The 24,902-nt window shown below is 48.9% G+C and overlaps 1 protein-coding gene across 3 annotated transcripts in view; it reads left to right on the top strand.

The window, feature by feature from the left end:
- Window positions 1-24,902, top strand: part of PAPOLG (poly(A) polymerase gamma) — a 465,484-nt gene that overhangs the window by 434,371 nt on the left and 6,211 nt on the right. For all 3 annotated transcript variants that reach the window (XM_085612363.1, XM_085612362.1, XM_085612364.1), the window contains 3 exons: window positions 404-483; window positions 579-793; window positions 10,817-10,888. In XM_085612363.1, coding sequence (XP_085468489.1) covers window positions 404-483; window positions 579-793; window positions 10,817-10,888 — 367 coding nt within the window. The remainder of the gene's footprint in view (window positions 1-403; window positions 484-578; window positions 794-10,816; window positions 10,889-24,902) is intronic.

Raw genomic sequence — 24,902 nt, 5'->3', positions numbered from 1 at the left:
CAGGGGGGGTGTATGTTTCCTTATAGTTTCAGTTTTTGCATCAGGTTTATGTAAAATGTCAATGCAACAGGTTTTGTGCAATATGTGGCAAGTTGTCTCTGGGTTACAGAGCTCTGCGTCAATTGACGAAATAAAATTTGTCAAAAAAATCTACTTAACTTTGCTAATATTTCTGGTGGTTACTCTACTATAAATCCTTGCAGATTCCTCCACACCACCTTCTCTTCCATTGTAGTGCAACTCATATTAAGGTTCCAATTGTTATATTTTGTTCTGTACTCCTGTGGTTAGGGTCTTTCCGTCCCTGCATGCCTTGCTAGACTGAGGTAAATAATCCATAGATTAACAAATTATTCATGTCTATTGGCTCTGCATTAACCAGAATTTCTGATGTTTTAAACAGGAATCTGACTGAAACAGCTCATGAAAAGCGAACCGATGCTCCAGTGTCTGTAGATACTGTTGGAAGATTATCTGATCCAAGTATGTGCTACTCTGCATACATAACTGCAAATAACATCAAGTAATTCATGTCCCATTCAATGTCAGTCTTAATGTGTTTATTCTTTTAAATGCAGTTGAATTGGGGAAAGCAGTCCCACCGTCAGATGGATGCACAGTTTCTGCAGCAGCGGGGCTAAATGTGATTCCTGGTCTTGTGTCTCCTCCCCATAATGTTGCTCAAGGGCAAATAAACTGTGTCGTTGAAGCGTCTCCCAAAAGCAGTGCGCCCAAAAGATGCCATTCACCAGGTTTGGAAGAATCCCCCAAGAGACTCAAGGATATGGAAAAGGTATGCACATCCCTTTTAACACCCTGCACCTCCCAGGTGCATTCGTGTTTTTAATGAATATTCCCGCCACCCCCATCCCCTCAGACTATGCATTTGGCAACCTCTGTCGGTGCCTGATATGATATAAATTTCTTGTCAGTTCTCCCAGCTTACAGTAGGTAGTGTGCAAATATGGCAGCAGGTGTAAATCAGCCAAGAATCACTACTGGAAGTGATATTAAAGCTGCATGGATGTGGCACCCCGGTCAGTACATACTGTTGAGCAATTATCCTGGAAAAACCTTTGCCTATTGCATGGTTAACTCCCAAATCATCCGATATCAAACAGTGACTAGAGAGCATGACAATGTCTGTGTCCTACCCGCATTTGTACTGTATCTGGTGTATAAGGTAAAAGCATTTAAACTGGTATAGCACGTTATAATTGTTTAATGTCATGAGCTCTTTGTCCTACTGTACTGTCTTAGTGCTGGATGGCTGTGCTGGGAACTGATCCTGGGTTTTAGCCATTGCTTGACTTCATTAAATTGGTCACAATAGGGACAACGCTAGGACACTAGATGGCCTCGAAGGGGATGCCTCTCTAGACCCCCCAGATTCCTCCAATACCCACCCCACAATATACTTCTCCTGTAACAGTCTATTAACGCCCCCCATTTTAACCTTCTTGTACGATCACTGTATATTGAGGAGTGTTGGGTATTGTACTTCTTGCAATTTCTACTTGATCTATTGTTTATACTCTAAATGTGTAATATAGCAGCTAACTGTTGTGTACATAAAACTCGTTTATGGAGTAACCTATCCCGATCAATTGGGTCTGAGTAAGTTCCATTTCTCTGAAAGGCTTTGATTTATTTTGTAAGCATAAAGTTTTCTCTTGACTTAAGAACTAGAGTAGAAGCTTGCATACCTGCCTGCAAGCTAGTGTAATAGGTAAGCATTTTTATAGCATTACGGCAATAATTAGTACTAATATTTTTTTTCTATATCCTTGGAAACTAACAAAACAAATTCATGAGATTTTCTGTAGTTTTGCAGCGTGAATCTTTCTGGATTCACTATGCTGTGCATTATTCCGCGATCTTGTGGTTGGGTCCGGATTCGTAGTCTTTTCTTTGTGTTTTTTTTTTTTTTTTTTTTTTTTGTAGCCCAGGTGGGCGGCGACGACCCACCATTTGGTGCACCTCCCGTGACGTCGTCGTGCTTCCTGCGGAAGTCCCACCTTTGGGGCGCCATCTTCAGATTCTTTTTTCCGCCGTTGGGTCTGGATCGTCATCGGGAAGCTCCAGAATTACAATCGAAGGAAGAAGAAAGAAAAGCGAGTTTCGTCGATAAATACTACGAAGATATCACAGGAAAGGAAGAGATTTCATCAGGAGCGCGAAGAAAGGAGGTTCTGCGCCTTTTTCTTCGACCTTGGAGAATGCGCACTCAGAGGCCCTGAGCGCAATGGACAAGACGCCATTCAAGTTCTGCCCAAACTGCCACCACAAGTTCGCGCAGAAGGACCAGCATCCGGTCTGCAACCTCTGCCTACCGGTCGAACACCGGAGTAAGGACTGCAACGCCTGCTCAGCCTTTGCGCCGAAGACGCTCCGGGTGAGAGATCGGCAGAGAAGAGCCAACGCCAGCATGGATGGCAAGGGTAAGGCCCCGTCGCTCTACGATCTGGGCCTCTCCATGGACGATGAGGACAACGTCGCCGAGGCAGCCGAAAACTTCACGGTCGTAGAGACCGACAAGAAAAAAGAAGACGAGGTAAGAGAATCGTCGAGCTCAAAACAGAAAATACCTCAAACACGAGGGTGACTCGAGAAAATCGGAGTCAAAGTCCATGAAGGGAGCCCCGGCGCCGAAAACTTCGACGACCAAAGGGGGAACCATGGACAAGAGGCCGAGCGGATCCTTCGAAAAGGACTCCCTGGTGCCGAAAGACGCCGAAAAGCAAGGGTCGTCGAAGACAACCCAGGAAACAGGACGATCGACGCAGAAAGAACGGTCGACATCGACGCAAGGTTCGTCAAAGACCCGCGGTCGACGCCGAAAGCATCTCCGAGATGGAGAAAAAGAGGCGGCTCGAGGCCGAAATGGAGAACATCCTTCAAAGGAAGAAGGAGTTCGACGCCAAGATGAAGGCATTCAAGATTCAAACGGCTCCACCGACGGACATCGAGGTCGAGGACGAATTCGACACCGAGGGGCTGACGAGAGATCTCGAAGAGGAAGACGAGACCTATTATGACGGCGAAGCCGAGGAAGAAGACCAGCAGTCGCTCTACGGCTCGGCGCCATCTACCAGCCACGACATCGAATGGCAGAAACTCGACACCGAAAACCCGGAGGAGCCCGTGGACACGTACCCTTCGAGGCCTTCGCCACCCGACGACATCGGGGTGTACAATATGGTGGTCAGGAGCGCAGCGACAGCCTTAGGCGTCAAACTCGACGAAGAGAAGCCGAAAGCAGATTTCCTCCTCGAGACCCTGCTCCCCATCCAGACGAGGAGCCAATTCCTCCCCATGCTACAAAGTGTGATGAATCGGGGGAGAGAAGCCTTCAAGGAACCAGCGACCTGCCGTTCGATCACGCCCAGGACTGAGAAGAAGTATAAGCACTCTTCCCTGGACCCCCCTTACATCAAAGGTAGCGTCACCGCCGACTGTGGAGGCAGACTGGCTAAGCAGGCAGACCTCGGCATCACACGAGTGGGAGCTCAATGGCCAGGAAACGGAGAAGCTTTTCCGGAGATGGGGAACTCCCACAATAGACCTATTTGCAACACGCCAAAATGCAAAATGCCAAAGCTTCGCGTCCAGGCAACCAGATCAGCAATCCCATGGAAATGCCCTATGGATAAGCTGGTCGAGGACATTTGCCTACGCCTTTCCACCGATACCCCTGTTGCACAGAGTGCTCGACAAGTGCAGAACCAGCAACATGACTCTGATCCTAGTGGCTCCGCAGTGGGCAAGGCAGACATGGTTCTCACAAATTCAAGAAATGGCACAAGGTAATCCATACAGGTTCGAGAGGAGAAGGGACCTGCTCTCCATGCAAAACGGAGAGGTCCTGCATCCAGAGCCAGAGACCCTCAACCTGGCGGCATGGCTCCTGAAGACCGAGTTCGCGCACCTAAGATTGCCTCCTAGCACTATGCGAGTGCTACGGGAGGCAAGGAAGCCAACTACACGAAAATGCTACAGCGCAAAATGGAAGAGATTCACTGTGTGGTGCATGAAGAAGGGCCTGCAAAACAGAATGACAAGAGACTCAACAGTACTGAGGTACCTCACACACCTAAAGAGTAACCTCTGCTCGAGCTCCCTAAGGGTACACCTAGCGGCGATCGTTGCCCACACCAGAGGTGAAAAGGGTGGAAGTTTCTTCACTTCGCAGGTGGTGAAGAGATTCATGGAAGGAGCCAAAAGAATGGCCCCTCCGAAAAGGTTGCCGCCGCCGGCATGGAATCTAAACGTGGTTCTGACGGAGCTCATGAAGGCACAGTTTGAACCCATTCACAAGGCCACACTGCAAATGTTGACTATGAAAACGGCCTTTCTAGTGGCCATAACCTCACTACGCAGGGTGAGCGAGCTTCAAGCACTAACACTACAGGAACCCTACATTCAGATTCACAAGGACAGGGTAGTCCTGAGGACAGACCCACACTTCATGCCCAAGGTGGTGTCGGCGTTCCACATGAATCAGAGTATTCAGATACCAAGTTTCTTCCAAAACCCGACTTCAAACGCAGAAAAGGCCCTGCACACCCTCGACGCAAGAAGAGCGGTGATGCACTACATTGAGAGAACCAAGGAACTCAGGAAGTCGAAGCAGCTGTTTGTGTCCTTTGCTACTAGCTTCATGGGTAGGCCAGTGACTAAGGGCACCATCGCTAGATGGATTGCCCTCACTTTTCAATTCTGCCACAAACAGGCTGGACAGGAGCTAGCGGAGGGGCCTCAGGCTCACTCCACAAGGAAGAAGGGGGCCACCGTTGCCTTCCTGGTGAACACGCCCATCCAGGACATATGTCTCGCGGCAACTTGGGCATCTGTGCACACGTTCACGAAACACTACTGCGTGGACAATCAGATGAACAAGGAAGCACAGGTTGGACAGAAGGTGCTTCAACACATTTTCAACGACCAACGCTCATCTACCTCCCAGCCGCCACAAAATTAGGAAAACCGCTACAAAGTCTATGCACAGCATAGTGAATCCAGAAAGATTCACGCTGCAAAACGAATAGTTTCTTACCTGTCAGTGTAGTTTTGCAGCTTGAAGATCTTTCTGGATTCACTAGCGAACCCACCCACCTCCGCCAGGAAGATGAGGCTGGAGGAAGAGGGGGTAAAATGGAAAAGATCAAAAGGAATGAAAACGTACACAAAAATGGACAAGGATTAATCAATCGCCTAGGGTTAAAAAAAAAAAAAGGAAAGGAAAAAAAGAAACCGAAGATGGCGCCCCAAAGGTGGGACTTCCGCAGGAAGCACGACGACGTCACGGGAGGTGCACCAAATGGTGGGTCGTCTCCGCCCACCTGGGCTACAAAAAAAAAAAAAAAAAAAGAAAAGACTACGAATCCGGACCCAACCACAAGATCGCGGAATAATGCACAGCATAGTGAATCCAGAAACATCTTCAAGCTGCAAAACTACACCGACAGGTAAGAAACTATTCGTATTTAGGAAGCCTGCAGTACTACTCGTGTAAGTCCAGAAGGAGGCATGTGCACAGGTCTCCATCACTGCGAGATTTCAAATTTTTTCGCATTGATTGGTGCCACCTTTATCTTCGTGGGCCTGAAATGTACAGAGGGGTATGATTTATGTTTTGTAGTAAAGTTTGCAAGCGTATGTTAACACACTTCCAGTTTCCCATAGAGCAGAAGTGTATTACTGTAGCTAAACACGTTTTTATGTTTTTTTACAGTTTATAAATATGACGTGGGTCCTATTTTAACTTGCCAAATGTAACATCCTTATCTGAAAGAAACACGTTAGTTAGATTCCTTACCTTCGAATATCCCCAGGCGTCAGGCTGGATCCAGAAAGATTTTTCGTCAGCAGTACCCTTGCGCGTCGGTAGGCTTCCTCTGTGACTCCGCGTCCGTCATCCGCATCACCGGAGTACTTAAACGCCACCCTCGCACGCTGACGTCAGTTCTTCTTTTTTCCGCGACAGTAAGCGCAGATCCGGGAAGAGCATACCCTTAGTCACTTTTTGACTAACCTTTTGGACTTTTTTGGCCTATTCTTTCTCGTCGACCTAGACTCCTGGTGCCGGTAGGGCTGCCCGGGGTCAAGCCATGTGATGCCTGTCACCGACTGATGTTGGTTACCGACCCCCCCCCCCCCCCCCCACCGTCTGTGTCTCTACTGCCTTGGGGCCGACCATGATGACCAGTCGTGCCCCGACTGCCGGGCCTTGACCTCGAAGACTAGGCGGGAGGGGTCCCGCAAGCTCCTCAATATCCGGCAGTCGAAGTTATCACCGCTTGTCAGGTTCGAAGTCCTCGCATTCAGGTAAGTCGAGGCACAGTAAGAAGTCGTCGAAGCGACGCCGCTCATCTGACTCCCCTTGCCGGTCGCGTGACTCCGCAGGAGTCCGGCCCCATACCCTCCGGTCCCTGGGCCTAATGCGACTGGGCGAGATTCGGAACTTGCTCGTGGCCATGAGGAGTCTCGCTCCGCCGTTGAGGCCTGCCGGTACGCCTCCGGCCCCCGCAGGTCCGACTGGGGGGGGCCTAGCGAGCCGGCAGCTTCGGCCCGGGCGCCGTCGTAGACTTCGGTCCCGACGCCACAGGTCCCCGTGGGGATCCAAGCCTGGATCCTGGTTCGACACCGGTTGACCTTACAACCCCTCCGCCAGCACCGACCCCTGTGGTGCCGCCCCTGTCTTCGGACAACGTCGTCCCTAGTTTCAGTCCGGGTCCGGCATCAGAGCGGCGCAGTCTCCGGCGCTGATGGATGAGCATTTAATCTACCACCCTGCTCTGTCCTTTCTACCTGTATACCAGGAGACGGATGAAGGGGAGGACTGGGAGGGGTCTGAGGACCCCCTGCCACAGCAGTGCCAGTTAAGTCAGGACTGGGCAGATGAGCTGGGGGATGCCAGTGGTCTCGACATTTCGCCTAACACTGGCTTCATCTCTCCTCCTTCCGTGGCTACGGAGGAGGGTGCAACTTATTCTGTGGGGCTGCACAGGGCTGCCGAGGCCCTTCACCTGGAGCTTTCTGCAGCGGCCGTGAGGACTAACCACCTCACTGAGGTGCTTCAACCGCCCGTAAGCTCTTCGGAGCCTCTACTGCAGTTCACTGAGGCCCTCACTGATGTTCTGATGGGCACTTGGTCCAAGCCCTCCAGTCACTCCTGTGGATCGGAACGTGGCCCGGCGACCCCATACTTCTGTTGGTACACCCCACCCCTGAGAGTCTGGTTATCCAGGCCTCTACGTCCCAGACCGCCTTCTCGTCCGCTCCTCCGGATCAGGAATCCGAAAGGTTGGAGCAGTTAGGGAAGAAACTGTTTTCCTCCCTCAGTTTGGGGTTGCGGTCCATTAATACCACGTGCCTTTTGGACCGTTATACCCACTCCTTGTGGGATACGGTGGGGGACGTGCTGCCCCAGTGTCCGGAGGAGGCCAGGGCACAGCTCGCCCAGGCTCTTGCTGAGGGGCGGGATGCAGCACGGTACGCCATTCGATGTGGAATTGACACCACGGAATAGCTGGGTAGGGCGATTGCGACGACTGTGGCGATTTGTCGTCACACCTGGCTGAGGTACACTCTTTCAGGGGATGCCCAGAGCACCCTCATGGACATGCCCTTCGATGGCAGTCTCCTTTTTGGCGACAAAGCGGATAGTGCGCTGGAGCGCTTTAAGGACTCCAGGGCTACGGCCAAGTCCCTGGGCCTCTCGGCCCAGCGCCAGCAAACTTCTGCTTTTCGTCCCTTTTGTGGCCAAGCAAGGGGCGCCCCTACACGTCCGTCTAGCCACAGGCCGCAGAACCAGCTTCAACGCGGTCGCAGACTGGTTTTCCACCGTGGCTAAGCAGGGGGACAGCCGGTCAGTCCACATCTGCTCCCGCAGCATCTGCCTCAAAGCCTGCCTAGTCCGAGCTTTCGGCCCATTCCACGCCAGTTGGAGGTAGTTCGCCATCACCTGCTCCACTGGCGTACCATCACATCGGACAGGTGGGTGCTGCAAATCGTCCGAAGGGGCTACTCCCTCCCCTTCGAGGCAGTACCACCGCATGTCGGGGGATCACTTGCAACTTCTGCAGGGAAGTTACGGCCTCTTGCGCAGTTTTGGGTCTATCCTCCCGAACAGCGGGTACGGCATATTCAGGCTCGGATTCCGATCTTTCAGCCTTTATCCTGAGTTTTGGTCAGGATGGTCCTACGGCTCCTGGGTCTGATGGCCTCCAGCATCCTGCTGGTACATCACGCCAGGTGGCGGATGCAGGCTCTGCAGTGGGACCTGAAGTTCCAGTGGGCTCAACATCAGGGCAACCTGTCCGACCACGTCCTGATCTTGGAGGGCACTGCAAGACCATTGCAGTGGTGGCTCACGGACCGCGATTGGGTCAGTGACAGATCCCTCTCCCTGCCCCAACCGGAGCAGGTGGTGGTGACGGATGCGTCCCTCCTGGGATGGGGGCGGGGGGGCACATGGGAGAGGCGGTGATCAGAGGCCTCTGGTCTCCTGCGGAGTCCCGGCTCCTTATCAACCTATTGGAGCTGCGGGCGATCCGGCTTGCACTGAAGGCATTCATTACTTCTGTCTGGGGAAGTGTAGTGCAGGTGTTCACGGACAACACCACCGCCATGTGGTATTGCAACAAACAGGGCGGGTGGGGTCGTGGACCCTTCTGTCAGGAGGCTCTGCGCCTCTTGACATGGCTGGAACATCAGGGCATCACCCTGGTGGTTCGACACCTGGCGGGCTCTCAACGCCAGGGCGGACGAACTCAGCCGCCGGTGCATGATGGATCACGAATGGCGTCTGAACTCTGACGTGGCGCAAGGCCTCTTTCGGCAGTGGGGAGAGCCTTGGTTGGATCTATTCGCCATCGAAGAGAACGCGCAATGTAATCAGTTCTGCACGCTGGAGTTTCCAAGGCGGCACTCGCTCGGAGACTCTTTTCGTCGTGAGTTGAGGTCTGTTATACACCTTTCCACCTATACCACTTCTGCCCAGAGTGCTGAAGATCAGGCGCGACCGGGCCCAAGTCATCCTTGTGGCTCCGGATTGGGCACAAAGATACTGGTATCCAGAGCTACTCAGTCCGTCAATCGATTCCCCCCCCATTCGACTGCCTCTTCAGGAGGACCTTCTGTCCCAGCAGCAGGGGACAGTTCTCCACCTGAACCTGTCCAGCCTCCACCTCCATGCGTGGAGATTGAGCGGCGGCAGTTGATGCCATTTGACTTGCCTCCTGAAGTCTGTGATGCCATTCTGGCAGCCAGGCGTCCCTCCACTAAAACGGTATACCCCTGCAGGTGGAACAAATTTGTGGCATGGTGCACAGCAAAGGCTGTGGATCCCCGTTTCTGCCCCTCTTTCTGAGGTTTTCTTTCTTCTTTCCCTGGCCCAGCAGGGCTCTGCTCTGGGCACCATCAAAGGATATCTTTCAGCTGTTTCTGCCTTCTTACGACTTCCTGATCAGCCTTCTCTTTTCAAGTCCCCTGTCGTTGCTAGATTCTTAAAAGGCATTACTCCCGTGTTTCCTCCTGTCCCTTTCGTAATGCCTCAGTGGGACTTGAATCTGGTGTTAACCTATCTGATTTGCGCTCCTTTTGAGCCACTCCATAACTGTCCTCTTGGTCTTCTGACTCTCAAGACTGCTTTCCTGGTTGCCATCACCTCTGCCAGAAGAGTGCATCCAGGCTCTTTCTTCTAAACCTCCTTTCCTCTGTCCATCCAGACAAGGATGTTCTAAGCACTCGTCCTTCCTTTCTTCCTAAGGTGGTTACTGCCTTTCACATCGTCCAGTCTGTTACATTGCTCACCTTCATTCCTCCTCCGCATCCCTCAAAAGAGGAAGAGGCGTCAGTCTGGACCCAAAACATGCGCGCTCCTATCTGGACCGCACAAAACAGTTCCGGGTGGACGACCAATTCTTCGTTGGCTACGTGGGCGCTAAGAAGGGGCGGGAAGTGCACAAGCGGACCATTTCTCGGTGGGTCGTTTTGTGCATTAAGGCCTGTTATTCCTTGGCTAAGAAGGATCCTCCTGTGGGTCTTAGGGCTCATTCCACTCAGGCCACAGCGGCTACTACTGCCTTGTGACGGCGAGTCCCTCTACAGGACATTTGTCAAGCAGCAACATGGGCCTCGCTGCACACGTTTGCTAAACATTACTACCTGGACAGCCAAGTCCGGAGAGACTGCTTCTTTGGCCATTCCGTTCTCCAGGACTTCCTGGTGTGATCTTGGTTCGCAGACCCACCACCAGGGTTGGTATTGCTGGGGTATCTATTCTAAGGTAAGGAATCTAACGAACGTGTTTCTTTCAGATGAACAAGTTACTTACCTTTTGGTAACGATATATCTGTAAGAAACATTAGTTGGATTCCTTACCGCTACAACCATCCTCCCCGTTCTGCGAACTGATATCTAGGGTTAAGGTCATTCCTTTCAGGGCCCTAGTTTTTGGCACCAGTGTCGGTTTCTTGCATGGCTCTGCGTTCCTGGCGCGGAAAGCTACGTACAGAACTGACGTCCGCGCGCGAAGTCGGCATCTATGTACTCCGATGTCATCCCGGTGATCACGACGACCACGACAGATGGAGTTGCAGACTACGCCTACCGACACGCTAGGGTACTGCGGACACCAAATCTTTCCGGATCCAGCCTGACGCCTGGGGATATTCTAAGGTAAGGAATCAAACTAATGTTTCTTACAGATATATCGTTACCGAAGGTAAGTAACTTGTTCTTTAATGTCTGCTTTCTTATTGTTGCAGCTTTAAACAATCTGCATACCTTAAAACCATTATTTTGTTTCCAGTTTCATAGTTTGAACGAGTGTGCAATCACAGAACCCAGTCTTGCTGAGGCAGATGAGCCAGGAAACTCTAAGGTTTGTTGCATATTTCTTAATTGTGACCAAAAACGTCCTAAGCTGTATCTGAACCTGTGTACCTGTAGAACGTGTGATAGTGAGCATAAGTATTAGTGTCTAGGCCGGCACCCTCCTCCGGGAGCTGGACTGCTTAGGGATTCAATTCAAATGGTGAGGAATCCAAACGCAGATGTATCCATCAGAAGAAAGTTACTTGCCTTCTGTGACGCTTTTTCTGGTGGATACAGTATGCCTGTTGATTCCTTACTGACCCACCTGCCTCCCTGTTGTCTGCCTACTTATTCAGAATATAATTTTGGGGTATGACATTTATGTATTTCATTGCCTTTTGGAATGATAGAATACTTGTCGCTAGGCAATGTCTATGTTTTAGAATTTCCCATTTTCTTTCTTCTTTGAATCGTATACTGTGTATTTGAGCATATATTGTATACTGTGTATAGTTGTGAAATATATTCAGTTTGCCTCAAAGGCACAGAAAACATGGGTGGAACTGACATCAGCATGCTGACTAGGTCTTCTTATGGCTTCAATGACATCACGTGGATCGTGAACGGAGCCGTACATTGTGGCGTCCTCGTTGACGTGGGAGAGCTATGAAAAATATATGTGGAATGCTGTGCAAGGGGTAATTCAAAAGGTGAGGAATCCACATGCAGATACTTTATCCACCAGACAAAGCGTTACCGAAGGTAAGTAACTCGTTCTGCTCAACTGCAATATTTTTATTTATAACTGCATTAAGGGTGCAGCACCTTATGTGGCTAATACAGGTCTCTTTAAGACTCCACTGGGACACCTAGTAACAGCCTGTGGTACTGCACCATTTCCTTGCTTTGTAAATACAAAAAAAAAATTACGTGGGCTACTGCTTGGATATTTTTTTTTTAATAAAAACAGCAAACATTATCATTTGCTACGCCAATAGCTCTGCATTTCATTAATGCAAGACCTAATACAGTGCAAATGGTTGTATCTGTAGCAAACGTCGATTGTTTTTTCCTTGGTCCTCAATGCTAATCTACATAAGACTGCGATTCGGCCCAGGATTCAACTTATTTTAAAAGTGTTTTGGAATAAAATGTGTTCTGTTAAGCAGTGCAGTCATACTGTAGTTCCCTGGTATGGAAGGGTCACCTTTCTTAAACACCAGATTCAGGATAGACCCCTGCTATGTTGTGGGAACACGCAGTTTAGAATGCATAAGAAGCTAAGTTAGTTAGAAGGGGTGACCGGTAAGCCAAATTAGGTTTCAAAAGGCTATTCAGGAGACCGTTGGGTCCTGGGGCACCATTTGATTTGGACCCCTTGATGATCACCCTCATCGCGTTATCCTTCAAAGGAGAAGGGGCGTAAACTGATGTAAATGGACGGGACCAGTCCTGTCTCTGATCAACATATATTGCCTCTATATTAGGTTACCATACTGGCTTGGGATGATGTTGCCCTGCTTTGGTCAATACTGTGGGCCAAGTTTGTTTATAAATACCTAAAAATCCTTTGAGCCTGATTTGCTAATTTCCACAATCTTTGACCACTGAGATTCTATGTAAGCTCTTTGCCTCCCATATCTTCTGCCTGTATTGTTTACAAAGTGTTTGTACCCTTCCATTAGTCTGATTCAGGGATAGCACTCCAGCTTGTTTAGATGCCTTGTTTCATTTTTTTCTTTAGATCTCTAGTTTCCTGATTGAACCACACATTGTGAACTTTAGCACCTTGATAGAAGCGGCATCTGCCATGTGTATTGTATGAAATAGTGTGTAACGGAGTGTTTGCCAAATGGGACCAGATGTGTGATTCTTTTGGGGTCCACAGAGGTCAAAAAGTTAAGAATCCCTAACCTAGGCCATAGCATATTAATGTTTCTTGCATACCTTTTTAACACTTTGTGGGCATTCAGGCTTGCAATGACATGTGGGACATCTGAGCCACTCCTGCCCAACCTCTTGTAGGTTTTTAGTATTAAGAACAGTTGCTTAATATTAACGTGTTTCGATGTGGTAATAAACATACAAGGGCCTCGTTGGTCACTGGCTTATCACTGGCCAATCTGTCTGCTGATATCTTACCCAATATTATACTATCCACTTTACTCGTAAATTGCGGCAGTGAGACTGATAATCCAATGAGTTTTTACTCTGGTGTAGCTTAAACATAACCATTAGTTCACCTCCTGATCCACAGTCCCGGACGGTAGCAGTTACTGCCTGTAAGGAAGCATTCAATGGGATTCACACGGACACATGCAGCTTATACACCATGCCAGTTTAAATGTAAAACAAAGACCATAAGTTTGTCTTGCTTTTAGAAAACTTTGTATCCTCCCACAAATCCCCCACAGTTATCTTAGAGTTGTACCCAACCTCATCAGAAGTTCCATGCTTCCATATAGTGAAGCGTTTTTTAAGCCTTGTAGCGTATGCCTTATGCTTGACTAGCACTGCATAGTTTCCTTTGAGTCTTCATGCTAAAATGAAGGTAGAAAGAGCTTAAGATGTTCGAGGCATATGAGCCGCAGATTACACACTATGCATAGATCGGCATCTGGTGTTGGGCCCGGATGTTTGCACTTGTTTTTGTCCTGGAAAGTCTTTGGAAGTCACAAGGTAGTTGACGCCTCCTTAGGATCATGGTGCGCTTGGGCATCGGCTCCATCTTCAGATTGTTTTTTTTTTTGCCATTGGGCTCGGATGTGTTTCTCGCTCTCCAGTTCGCAACCGTTACCGATTCCTGTTCGACGCGCAATCCTTCACCCTTTCGACGGTATTGTCTCGATCGCGAACCCTAATCGGCATGCACCTCTACAAGTCTTCAATTCCGGTCATCGAAGAAGGCCTTCGGGCCGACCTGAGCCTTGGCATCTGGCTCATGGGAAGGATGCCTTTCAAAAAGTGTCCTCAATGTGGGTCAAAGTTTCCCCACACCGATCTGCATGAGGTGTGTAACCTCTGCCTCTCTCCCGAGCACAAGGCCAGAGACTGCCTAGCTTGTGCCTCTTTCAGGTCGAAGACCATCTGAGATCGACTAGCTCTAAGGACCATGGCTCGCTCGTCACGTTCGATCCCCGACAACATCTTCCAAGAGGGCGTCAATGTGCCAGAGGAGCGGGTCGAAGAAGGCCTCATCAGTGCCTCCGAAGCCGATGACTCCGTCGAAGAAGTGACTCCAGCTCAACTGATCATAAGTAGAGACGTCGACCCCCGACCCACTCCCTACAACAACAAAGGCTTTGGTCACACCTTTACCTTCGGGCTCAGGTGCACACGACACACTGCTTCCCATGCCCCGCCCTCGGGGCCGGCAAAGAAGCCTACCAAGCCTTCCGGCGACTTGGGCTAGAGTCTGCCTGCCACCGGCGCAGAAGCCCAATCATCTGCACCAAAAAAGAAGCCGCACCCATCCCCCGGGCCGACCACTACTTCCACCCCGAAGCCCTCGGCACAGAAGACACCAAGCAGTGACTCCCCGGCACCGAAAAAACACACTGACGACGAAGAATCCACACTTCAAAAGTTCTGACTCAATCTTCGTATCCAAAAAAACCATCGACACCGAAGAAGCACACAGACTGGTTAACCACACGGCTCGAAACCCAAAACCGCTCTGGAGCCGGCGCCGAAAAAGCCCTCTATGCGGACACTCTGCACCGAACACCCAACCTTCAGAAGAGCTTTTTCGACCAGACCCTCAACAAAAACTCTAACTAAAGACCCTAAAACTGGTCAAATGACTCGAGTGCCAGAAAAAGACCACTGGACATGCCTGCACCAGCTCCACCACCTAAAAGAGGGACATAGCCACATCCTCTTGGGGTCCCTTCTCCACCTCCCCAACCACCTCGTTCTCCTACGCCATCCCCTACACCAGTAGACGATGACACAGGGAACGGTGACCACGACCTGCCACTAGGGGACCCCAGTCCACCAGGTTTCCCTGACCCCTGGGATGACTAATATGCCTGATGTCCCTAATGTCCCGCAAGATGACATCCACCCCTCTAGGCCTTCCCCACCAGAAGACACCATGGGGTTTTAATCCGCTGATACACCGGGCTGCCCAGTACCACGGGGTCGACCTACATACAGAACCGGTTGAAGAGGACTTTTTAATGGACACTTTTGACACCACCTAATGGTCCACATCCACTTTACCCATGCTCAAAGGGGTTATTAAACACGTTACAGAAGTATTTAAGGACCCTGTCGGGGCTAGAGTCATCAATCCTAGAATTGAGAAAAAATACAAAGCTGCCCCTACAGACCCAGCTTACATTAAGGGCCCTGTTCCATTAGATTCCATGGTGGTCTCAAATGCTAGAAAAAGGGCCAATTCGCATACATCAGGTGATGCAGCTCCGCCCGACAAGGTGTCTAAACTCCTAGACGCCTTTGGCAAAAGAACAGCGTCACAGGCAGCTAACATTTGGCGCATCGCAAACACTCAGACCCTTTTAGCCAGATACAATAGGGCTCACTATGATGAGTTGGAGTCCCTACTCCAACACCTCCCGGACAAATATAAACATAAGGCCAATGACCTCATACAGGAGGGTAAAATTATCACCAACACCTCCATCCGGTGCGCTCTCGATGTGGCAGATACGGCGTCCAGAGCAGTAAACGCAAGCGTCCTTCTCCGCAGGCACGCATGGCTACGCATTTCCAGTTTTAAACCCGAGGTGCAAAGCTCTATCCTCAACCAACCATTCGACCAACAACACCTTTTTGGCCCGAATGTTGATGCATCCCTTGAGAAAATGAAAAAGGACATAGACACAGCCAAATCAATGGGAGCCTTTCAATCGCAAACTCCCGGATGTTCTTTTCGTCGCTCATCCTACAAGGGCAACTCCAGCGGATACTAGTCTCATACCCAATCCACCTCTTACAAGGCTCCCACCCAATCCATTTTCACCAGAGGCTATCGCAGAGGAGGATACAGAGGCAACAGTAACAAGGGCAGAGGCAAAACTAACACCCGTTCTGCCTCCACCCCTGCCCAATGACTTCCCTCTGCTTCCCCCGGGCCATTCCACTCCTGTCGGGGGAAGACTACAACAGTTCCTTCCTGTCTGGACCAACATCACCAAAGACAGGTGGGTGCAACAAATAGTGCAATCAGGTTACTGTCTCGAACTTACCTCTACCCCCCAAACATTCCACCCAAACAGCGTCCAATGTCAGCAGAACATTTGTCACTCCTGAAACAAGAGGTAAATTCCTTACTACAAAAAAGTGCAATAGAACTTGTTCCCCTGCATCAACAAAACACAGGAGTTTACTACCTGTATTTTCTCATACCAAAGAGACAACTCTCTGAGACCTATTCTAGACCTCAGGCCACTAAACCTATACGTACAATCAGACCATTTCCACATGGTCACACTTCAAGTCCTGCCTCTACTTTCACAGGGCGACTTCCTAGCTACCTTAGATCTCAAGGACGTCTATTTCCATATTCCCATTCACGCAGCTCACAGAAAATCTCAGGTTTGCAGTGGATGGGCAGCACTATCCATTCAAAGTACTCCCTTTTGGAGTCGCAACAGCACCACGGGTATTCACAAAGTGCCTAGCAGTAGTCTCAGCCCATCTAATGACAACACATTCACGTCTTCCCATACCTAGACTGGCTCATAAAAGCCATCTCGTACAACCAGTGTTTTAATCCCATTCATGCAACTATCCAATTACTCCACGACATGGGGTTCACAATAAACCACACCAAGTCTCATTTGCAACCCTCACGCCCACCAGTACCTCGGCGCCACAATAGACTCCTCAAAAGCGCTAGCCAATCCCAGTTCAGCCAGGCTAGCAAGCATTCTCGCTCCTACCCAAATTTCAGCTGCATCACTCTTCCAGCTCGAGTGTTCATGCAACTCATCGGGATGATGTCCTCCTGCATATTCATAGTGCCTCACGCAAGACTCCAGCTGCGTCTCATACAAGAGTGCTTAGCACGCCAATGGAACCAGGCTCAAGGTCAGCTAATAGATCTGGTGTTGATAGACTGTCGCACTCATCGCTCTATGCAGTGGTGGAACACCAAAAACCCTTCCAATGGGTGACCGTTCCTAGAGCCAGTTCCTCAAATTGTCATGACGGCAGACTCCTCGCTCTCCGGCTGGGGAGCTCACCTATTACATCACACCATGCAGGGCAGGTGGACACCTCAACTAAAGTTATTCCACATCAGTCACCTGGAATTACTGGCCATATTCCTAGCCTTAAAAGTATTTCAAAAACAAATAGGCAAGACTGTCCTAGTCCGGACAGACATGACAGCCATGTACTACATACAGAAACAAGGCGGGACACACTCTGCAACTCCCAGCTAGCACAGAACATGGAGATGGGCAATACCTCAGAACATTTTTCTCCTATCCCAACATGTCCCACGAGTCCAAAACACCATAGGCGATCTGTTAAGTCGTAAAACGCAACAGATCCATGACTGGGAACTCCATCCACAAGTTCTTCAACCATTCTTTCAAGTGTGGGGGCAACCACAGATAGACCTCTTCGTCACCCACAAACGCCCAAGCTTCGCTGCCAGATACCCACACCCATTGTCCAAAGGCAATGCGATATGGATGAACTGGTCACAGATTTGCATACGCCTTTCCGCCTCTCCCACTCAAACCACTGGTAGTGCGCAAACTACGGCAACACTCACTGACTCTCATTCTAGTTGCTCCAACTTAGGCCAGACAACAGTGGTACACCACATTGCCGGAACTGTCAGTAGTTAAGCACCAAAGATTACACCTCTCACCACGCCTCCTAACCCAGAACTGTGGAGAGATCAGACACCCGGACCCACTTCAGCTCAACCTTGCGATCTGGCTCCTGAAATCTTGGAATTTGGTTACCTTAAACTTCCTCCTGACTGTATGAACATCATTAAGGAAGCTAGATGCCCTACCACTAGAGCCTGCTACGCAGCCAAGTGGAAACGATTTGTGATATATTGTCATAACATCAATCCCCTAGATGTGTCTATCCAACACATCATAAGCTACCTACTACACCTACAAAGGTGCAACTTAGCCTATACCTCTGTTAGGCTATACCTTGCTGCCATAGCAGCATATCTACAACATAGACAACATTTATCACTATTCAGGGTACCTGCCGTCAAAGCATTTATGGAAGGACTCAAAAGGATAATTCCTCCGAGAGTTCCACCCTCACCTGTGTGGAATTTAAATATCATTCTCACAAGACTAATGGGACCTCCCTTTGAACCTCTACATAAATGTGAGCTACAATTCTTAACATGAAAGGTTGCTTTCCTAGTGGCCATAACTTCTCTAAGAAGAGTTAGTGAGCTACAAGCACTAAATATTCAGGAACCATTCTTACAAATCCATCACAATAAGGTTGTTCTCCGAACTAATCCTAAATTCCTCACTAAAGTAATTTCTCCCTTCCACCTTAATCAATCTGTGGAGTTGCCCGTATTCTTCTCGCAACCACACAGTTGCAGAAAGAGTTCTTCATACTTTAGATGTTAAAAGAGCATTGCTCTATTACATTGAGAGAACACCACCTTTTCGAAAAACTAAACCACTTTTAGTTTTTCTTAGCACCACACAATGGCAATCACATATCAAAGTCCGGGATAGCCAGATGGATTGTTAAATGCATACACATTTTCTACCACAAAGCAAAACATACTTTAACTGTTCCTCCTAGAGCCCACTCTACAAGAAAAATAGGGGCTTCTGTGGCATTTTTAGGGAACATTCCATTAGATGACATCTGCAAAGCAGCTACATGGTCTACACCGCACACATTCACAAAACACTATTGTGTAGATGTGCAATCAAAACAAGCTAGTGTGGGCCAAGCTGTACTCAAAACCCTATTTCAGACTACTGCAACAGATACTGGTGGCTGCCGCCAAGTAATGGGACTGCTATACAATCTATGCATAGTGTGTAATCGGCAGCTCATATGCCTTGAACGGAATATGCTACTTACCAGTATGCATCTGTGCTTGGCATGTAGAGCTGCAGATCTACACACGCCCACCCGGCTCCCTTTATCTGTTCCAGTATTATCTTATTTAGATACAGCATACAAGGGCATCTTCCTGTTTCTTACAAAACTCCATTTCCCTGCTGGTGAACAACAATCTGAAGATGGAGCCGATGCCCATTCGCACTATCCTAAGGAGGAGTCACCTACCTCGTGACTTCCAAAGACTTTCCAGGACAAAAACCAGTGCAAACATCCGGGCCCAACACCAGATGGCGATCTATGCATAGTGTGTAGATCTGCAGCTCTACATGCCAAGAACGGATGCGTACTAGTAAGTAGCATATTTCTTCCATTGCATGTTAAGTTCCCTTCCTTCCTTGCTGCCCTAACTTCTTTGTAGTTCAGCATGTGCACCCACCTGTTGGGGCAAGGATATCCCTTTGTATGGTGTGTGGGTGTGCTCCCCACCACGTGTATCTGGTATCCTGACTTTTCTCATCTATGGTGTCACCCTAATCTTAGTGTGTGCGCTGATTTCTAGACATATCCTGTGACCTGGCGGGGCACACCTTCATGCCCCCATTGTTACCATAACAAAATGTGTTTTTAAAAGTGCACATTCCCACTTTGGTCTCCTGGCGCTGAAATAAGTTGTTGTTTGCTCACCTACTCAGTAGTACTTTTTCTATAGACCTGAAAAGAGTAAAGGACAGAGGTGCTGCTAAAATTCGACCATGTGACCACAAAGGGATGCGCCTAGTGTGTGCATTAGTCCAGAAAGCCACCCACTTGGCTTTGACACCAATAGCCTAATGCCCTGTCATGGGTTTAAAACATAGAGCGGGGGTAGCAACATTCTGTGTATAAGAGCTTCTGTAGTGACTAGACCTTATATCTGAGTCATTCAAACGAGGCCTCCTGACCCACTTGTGTAAAGTTGCTCTTCTGTGTGCTGACCCTTGTGCTTGTTAAGCAGGTTTTTGTGTATGCAGTACCACGTGCATGGTGTCAGTGACTAATGGAGGCCTGTGGGTTACGTTTTGGATACTCCTGAACTGGCCTTCCACAAGATGTAGTATGACTGGGCTCCAACTATGGCAGTATATTGCTTATAGTCCTGCAGCTAGATGGATTGACCCAGACACTGAAGTAAGCAAGTTTAAGCAGTGCTGCCTTTAGATATTCTGTCAGAATTGTAAGGAGTTGCTTGTATGTCTTCCTCAATACTGCCGCCTGCTGGATTTTAGGTTAAAAAAATGAGACATCAGACTATCATGAAAGATAATATCGGGTGGTGAGGTCTGTCGTTTTTTCTTTCCCTGATAATTCCTTCAGTTGAGCTGATGATAGCCAGGTGCTGAAACCCCTCCTCTATGTACCTTTGTTGTGGGGGCTCCAAGATGGAGGCTGTCCCAGTGTTACCTAATGTGAGTGCCTCACTCTGCGCAAAGCCTGTTTGTAAAACATCCCTGAAAGGTCACAAATTGTAACAAGCATTGGAAATGCAATAGGTCTCGCGTTTGCTTGAATTAGAGATAGTAGGATTGTAAATAGCAATGTCTTTAACCACGTGGCCGGACTCCCACTGATTTATCAGCCTTTGCAACAACTGTGTTTAATTGTGTAGGAGTGTTACACAAGAGAAACCTCGGAACCCCAAAGCAAACTCATGAAGCATGTAAAAGCTCTCCTGAGTGAAGCTAGACAACATGTGTCTGTGTGAAAGAGCCTGCATCGATATAGCAATCTTTGTTGTTTTTTTTTGCCCTGTACTTTGCTGTTAACGCTTTGGCAAATTTTGTGTCCAGCCTACACTAAGACAGTTTCATGAAATCCTCTCACCAGAGAGCTTGCTAGTTGAAAATGCCTGGATTATGGATACCTTTTAAAGTGCTAAGAATGGAGAATTAGCTTGCCAGAAACACTTAGCTCCCATAAACCGGTGTTCCCCATCATGGTGCACTGTAAATAGTGTCACAATGGGTTTTAAAACCCAACATAGGATAATTAAACTTAGACACTGTGAAATATGCATGGCCGCTGGTGCAGGCTGAGGCACTGGGTGGCCCCTTTAAGAGCCCATTAGTAGGCAATGCACTCCTGTTTGTCAGTCTTTTTGCTTTTGTGCTCGCATGAAGCAAAACAATTCTTCTCATGTGTCCTGAGCCATCAAATTAAAAAAAACAAAGCACTAGGGGTTGGGGCACTTATCAGCCAATCAAATCGAGCTACCTGTCTTTAAAACATTGTCAGCGTTTATGAACCAGACTGTATTATTTTCTGGTAACACGAGAAAGCGGGGCTGTTTAATAGTGATGTAATGAAAGATTGTGCGGCAGTTGCTTAAACGAAAACAACAAAGGGATAAACCACTACGGGCATTACCAGAGAGGGTATGACTTTGTACTGTGTACCATGTTACCATGGCAACTGGCTGTGGGCAGATGAATGTTTCAGATTTAGGCCGCTGCTCTGCTAAGGTCCATAAATCTAAATTGCACAGAGAGCACAGTATATCTGCTGTGGAGCTGTAACCGTGGCCTGTTTATTTTCTTGCTATAATTGACACCAAATTCAAAACAATGAGGTCATTATTGGTGCCGAATGAACAAATAATTAGAATCACATCTGCCGCACAAACCCATTCATCTCAGAAGGAAGGGGCTGGGGTGCTGCCCAAACACTCTAAAACTGGGTCTCCCAGCTGCTCCAAAAGTTTAGGTTTGGTTGCACACCCATTTACGGTGAAAAGCGCACATGCTTATTAAGGCTGTAATGTTTGTGCGTTATCAGTAGGGCAGTTACGCTGACACCGCAACACCCATATGTAAGGAGACCAGCCATTAGGAAATGGTGAGATCGGCCGTCACTTAACAGCAGGAACTTTCTTACATAAAAGGGTGTGTCCTTGTTCTCTCTTGGGTCCCAAGAAGGCAGTATCACCATTATCCGCATGCTACTAGAACAAGCATTGCAAATGCTTAAGTTTAAAACTGAGCGCAGCGCCGCTTCAAGGACACCGCACTCGTTTTTTGTTGTTATTTTTTTACTTTAACACTGAGCGCGGTGTCCTTGAAGCAGGCGCTGTGCTCAGTGTGAAAGTTAAGAAATATATAAACAAGTTTATCGCCCAATACCGCTGCCAGAGAGCTCAGGCCGAGGCTGAGGCCAGGAAGCTTGCTGCGATGCTGAAGGACGCAGAGAAGAACAAGTGCCAACACGCCCACTGCGGGAGAAGTGAAAAGACGCAGCACGCATGACCAGCAAGTAACGAGTCCAGTCCAGGTGGGCGGGGCCTAAGGGAGACAGGGCGGTCACCAACCCCACTTCCAAAGAAAACCGGCGACAATAGATCTCTCAAGCGAGCAGCACTTGCGCTGCGTCGCTAGGCGAGACCTAAAAACGGTTTGGGAATCGTTCTTGGGAGACAGTGATTCCATATCCCCTATCCAGAAGTTGTGTGTAAAAGGGGAGCCCAAACCACCATGTTTTGTTCCAGTTACATGTCCTCTAACGAAGGAAGGGGGTGCTCCACAAAGTACTCAATGTCTGCATCCAGGACTGTTGTGTGCCTGGCAGCCAGTCTCCTGGAGATGATGGGACATAACCTGAAGTCCCTGCCAGAATAGCTGTGTCCCTGCCCTGATGTGCCTAGAAGCCTGGCTGTTGTGAGGGGAAAGGAGCTTGCCTGGCTCTGGAGGAGAGGCTGCCCATGAAGGAGCAAGGTCCAACTGTGTGGTGCGGTGCCTAGGAAGTGAACTTGTACAAAAGTTATCTGGAAGGGCCTGGTGGCCTATGGACCCCCCCCCTCTCCCTGACTCACTCTAGTTCCTAGTGGGAAATTCAGTTTGCTGAAGACCCAGTGGCCCTGTAACTGCCTTTTTGCTGAAAGGCCGATTGTAGCTACATCTGCTGAACAGTCACCTGTGATTGTGACACTAACGCCTGGGATTGCACCTACCTATGGTCTGCATCCCTTCAGTACTGTTAATCGCTGATTTACAGACTGCACCAGCTCTGAATACGCTGCACCATCCAAGCTGTCACGACTGGATCCACTGTCTCAGCCTCACGAGACCTGGTGCCCTGACCCCAAAAGAAAGGTGCTGTGAAATGCGGCCAATGCCCTGCTCTGACTAACTCGAACAAAGACTTGCCAGTACTCTGCAGCTATTTGAAGTACGCAGGAGAGCCGCACTTGGTGCACAGTGGCAGCAGAAACGAGTGGTAAAGACTGAGCACAGTTTTGAACTGTGGGTAAATGAACTGCACCTGAGGCTAATACACACTGCTCCCGATTGCCCTTAGTGCAAGGGGGAACACAGGGAGAGCACCTGGGAGGTATCCAAGTGGGTGTAGTAGCATCTACATGAGATAGTGCCTTGGATCACTAACGTACATGGGTATTGAAGTGTGTAGTACTTAATACAGCTGTCTGCTTAAAGTATTTTCTTTCTTGCTAAGATAGCTGTAGGGGACTTTCACTTTGAGATAGTTGATTGAGCTAGACCACCCCCATGCTACCTCCCTGAGAAATATGTGATGGCCTGTGCATGCTGCCCTGGGAGTCAAGTGCAAATGATGTTGTATTTAACCCAGTTTGCAGAGCCACAGGACAGACCATGGGACATCAGTGGGAGACTACTTCATCCCCACAGTTGAGTCTAGTATCCCTGCCTCCTCAGTAACACCCACCCAGCCCACACGCCTCCCTCAAGTGGGGGGGGTCAGAGAGCATCATAATTCCGTGCAGTGCACTTGGTGACTGGAACTACATTGTTTTCCGAAGATCCTATCTGCAGAAGTCAAACTGAGTCTATGTCTTTGAACAATTATGCTATCAAATCCAACTGGAGCACTTTCATGGGATACATTTCTGTTTCTGGTAGGCCAAACAGTTTTTGCCTGACCTCTTAAGTCTGCCACACTTTCTTCATGCTTCAGTGAAACCCTATGCAGTCCTGAAGACGCTAGCAAACTACCAGCCTATCGCACTGCTACCCTGCCCAGCAAAAGTCCAGGAAAAGATAAACACCTAGGCAACAAACTAAAGAAAAGCACCTGCTTGAGACAATTCAGTCAGGATTCAGGCTGAACCACAATACACAGACCACCCTCGTGGCCACCACGGATTACATCAGGAATGACCAGGGACAGAGGTGCAGCCTGCAACACCATCTCCCACCCCATCCTTATCCAATAACTGCATGAAGCCAGGATCCAAGAACCTGCAATTCGCTGGATTTGCTCTTTGACAGGCCGCACCCAGTCAGCCTGGCCCCTTTCCTCTCGGACACTGTCAATCTCGTCTGCGGAGTTCCACAAGGATCCTCACTCTGCCCCACTCATCAGCATCACCCATACACACTAAAATATATAATACTCTGACGACACCTAGTTCAAACTCTCCTTCTCGGACAAGATGCCAAAGACCCGTACCAATTTCTCCGCCTGCATGAACGAAGTCGCCAGATTGATGATAAAGTGCCTCAAGCTCAACAGACAAGACTGAAGTAATAGTATTTATCAGCGACCTTGCTCTGTGACTCCACCTTGATGGCCTGTCAAACTCTTGACCCACACCCTTCCCGTCAACCCATGCCAAGTACCTCAGAATAGTAATTGACAACCAGCCATATGAATGCCGTCTGTCCTCCACTTTCACATACTTGAGATGCTCAAAATGATCTTCAAATGGCTCTCCACCAACACTTGCAGCACAATCACCCAAGCTCTCCTCACCACCATGCTGGGCTATGGCAACGCGCTCTATGCTTAAATCAATGTTCATCTGACGAAAAGACTCCATACCCTATATAACTCGGTGGCCATGCTCACCCTTCCATCCCACACTTCCATCACCCCACAATCCAACGACTCCACTGCCTCCCAATCCACAAATGAGCACTTGTCAAATTGCTCACGCATGCATATAAAGCCTTGGACAACATTGGCCCCATGTACCTCAACTGCATAAACTTCCACAAACCTACCCAACACCACTTAGCTGGACTCGTACT

The sequence above is a fragment of the Triturus cristatus genome, chromosome 6 (genome assembly GCF_964204655.1).
Source record: "Triturus cristatus chromosome 6, aTriCri1.1, whole genome shotgun sequence".
Lineage (NCBI taxonomy): Eukaryota > Metazoa > Chordata > Amphibia > Caudata > Salamandridae > Triturus > Triturus cristatus.
This window is presented reverse-complemented; position numbering and strand designations above follow the sequence as displayed.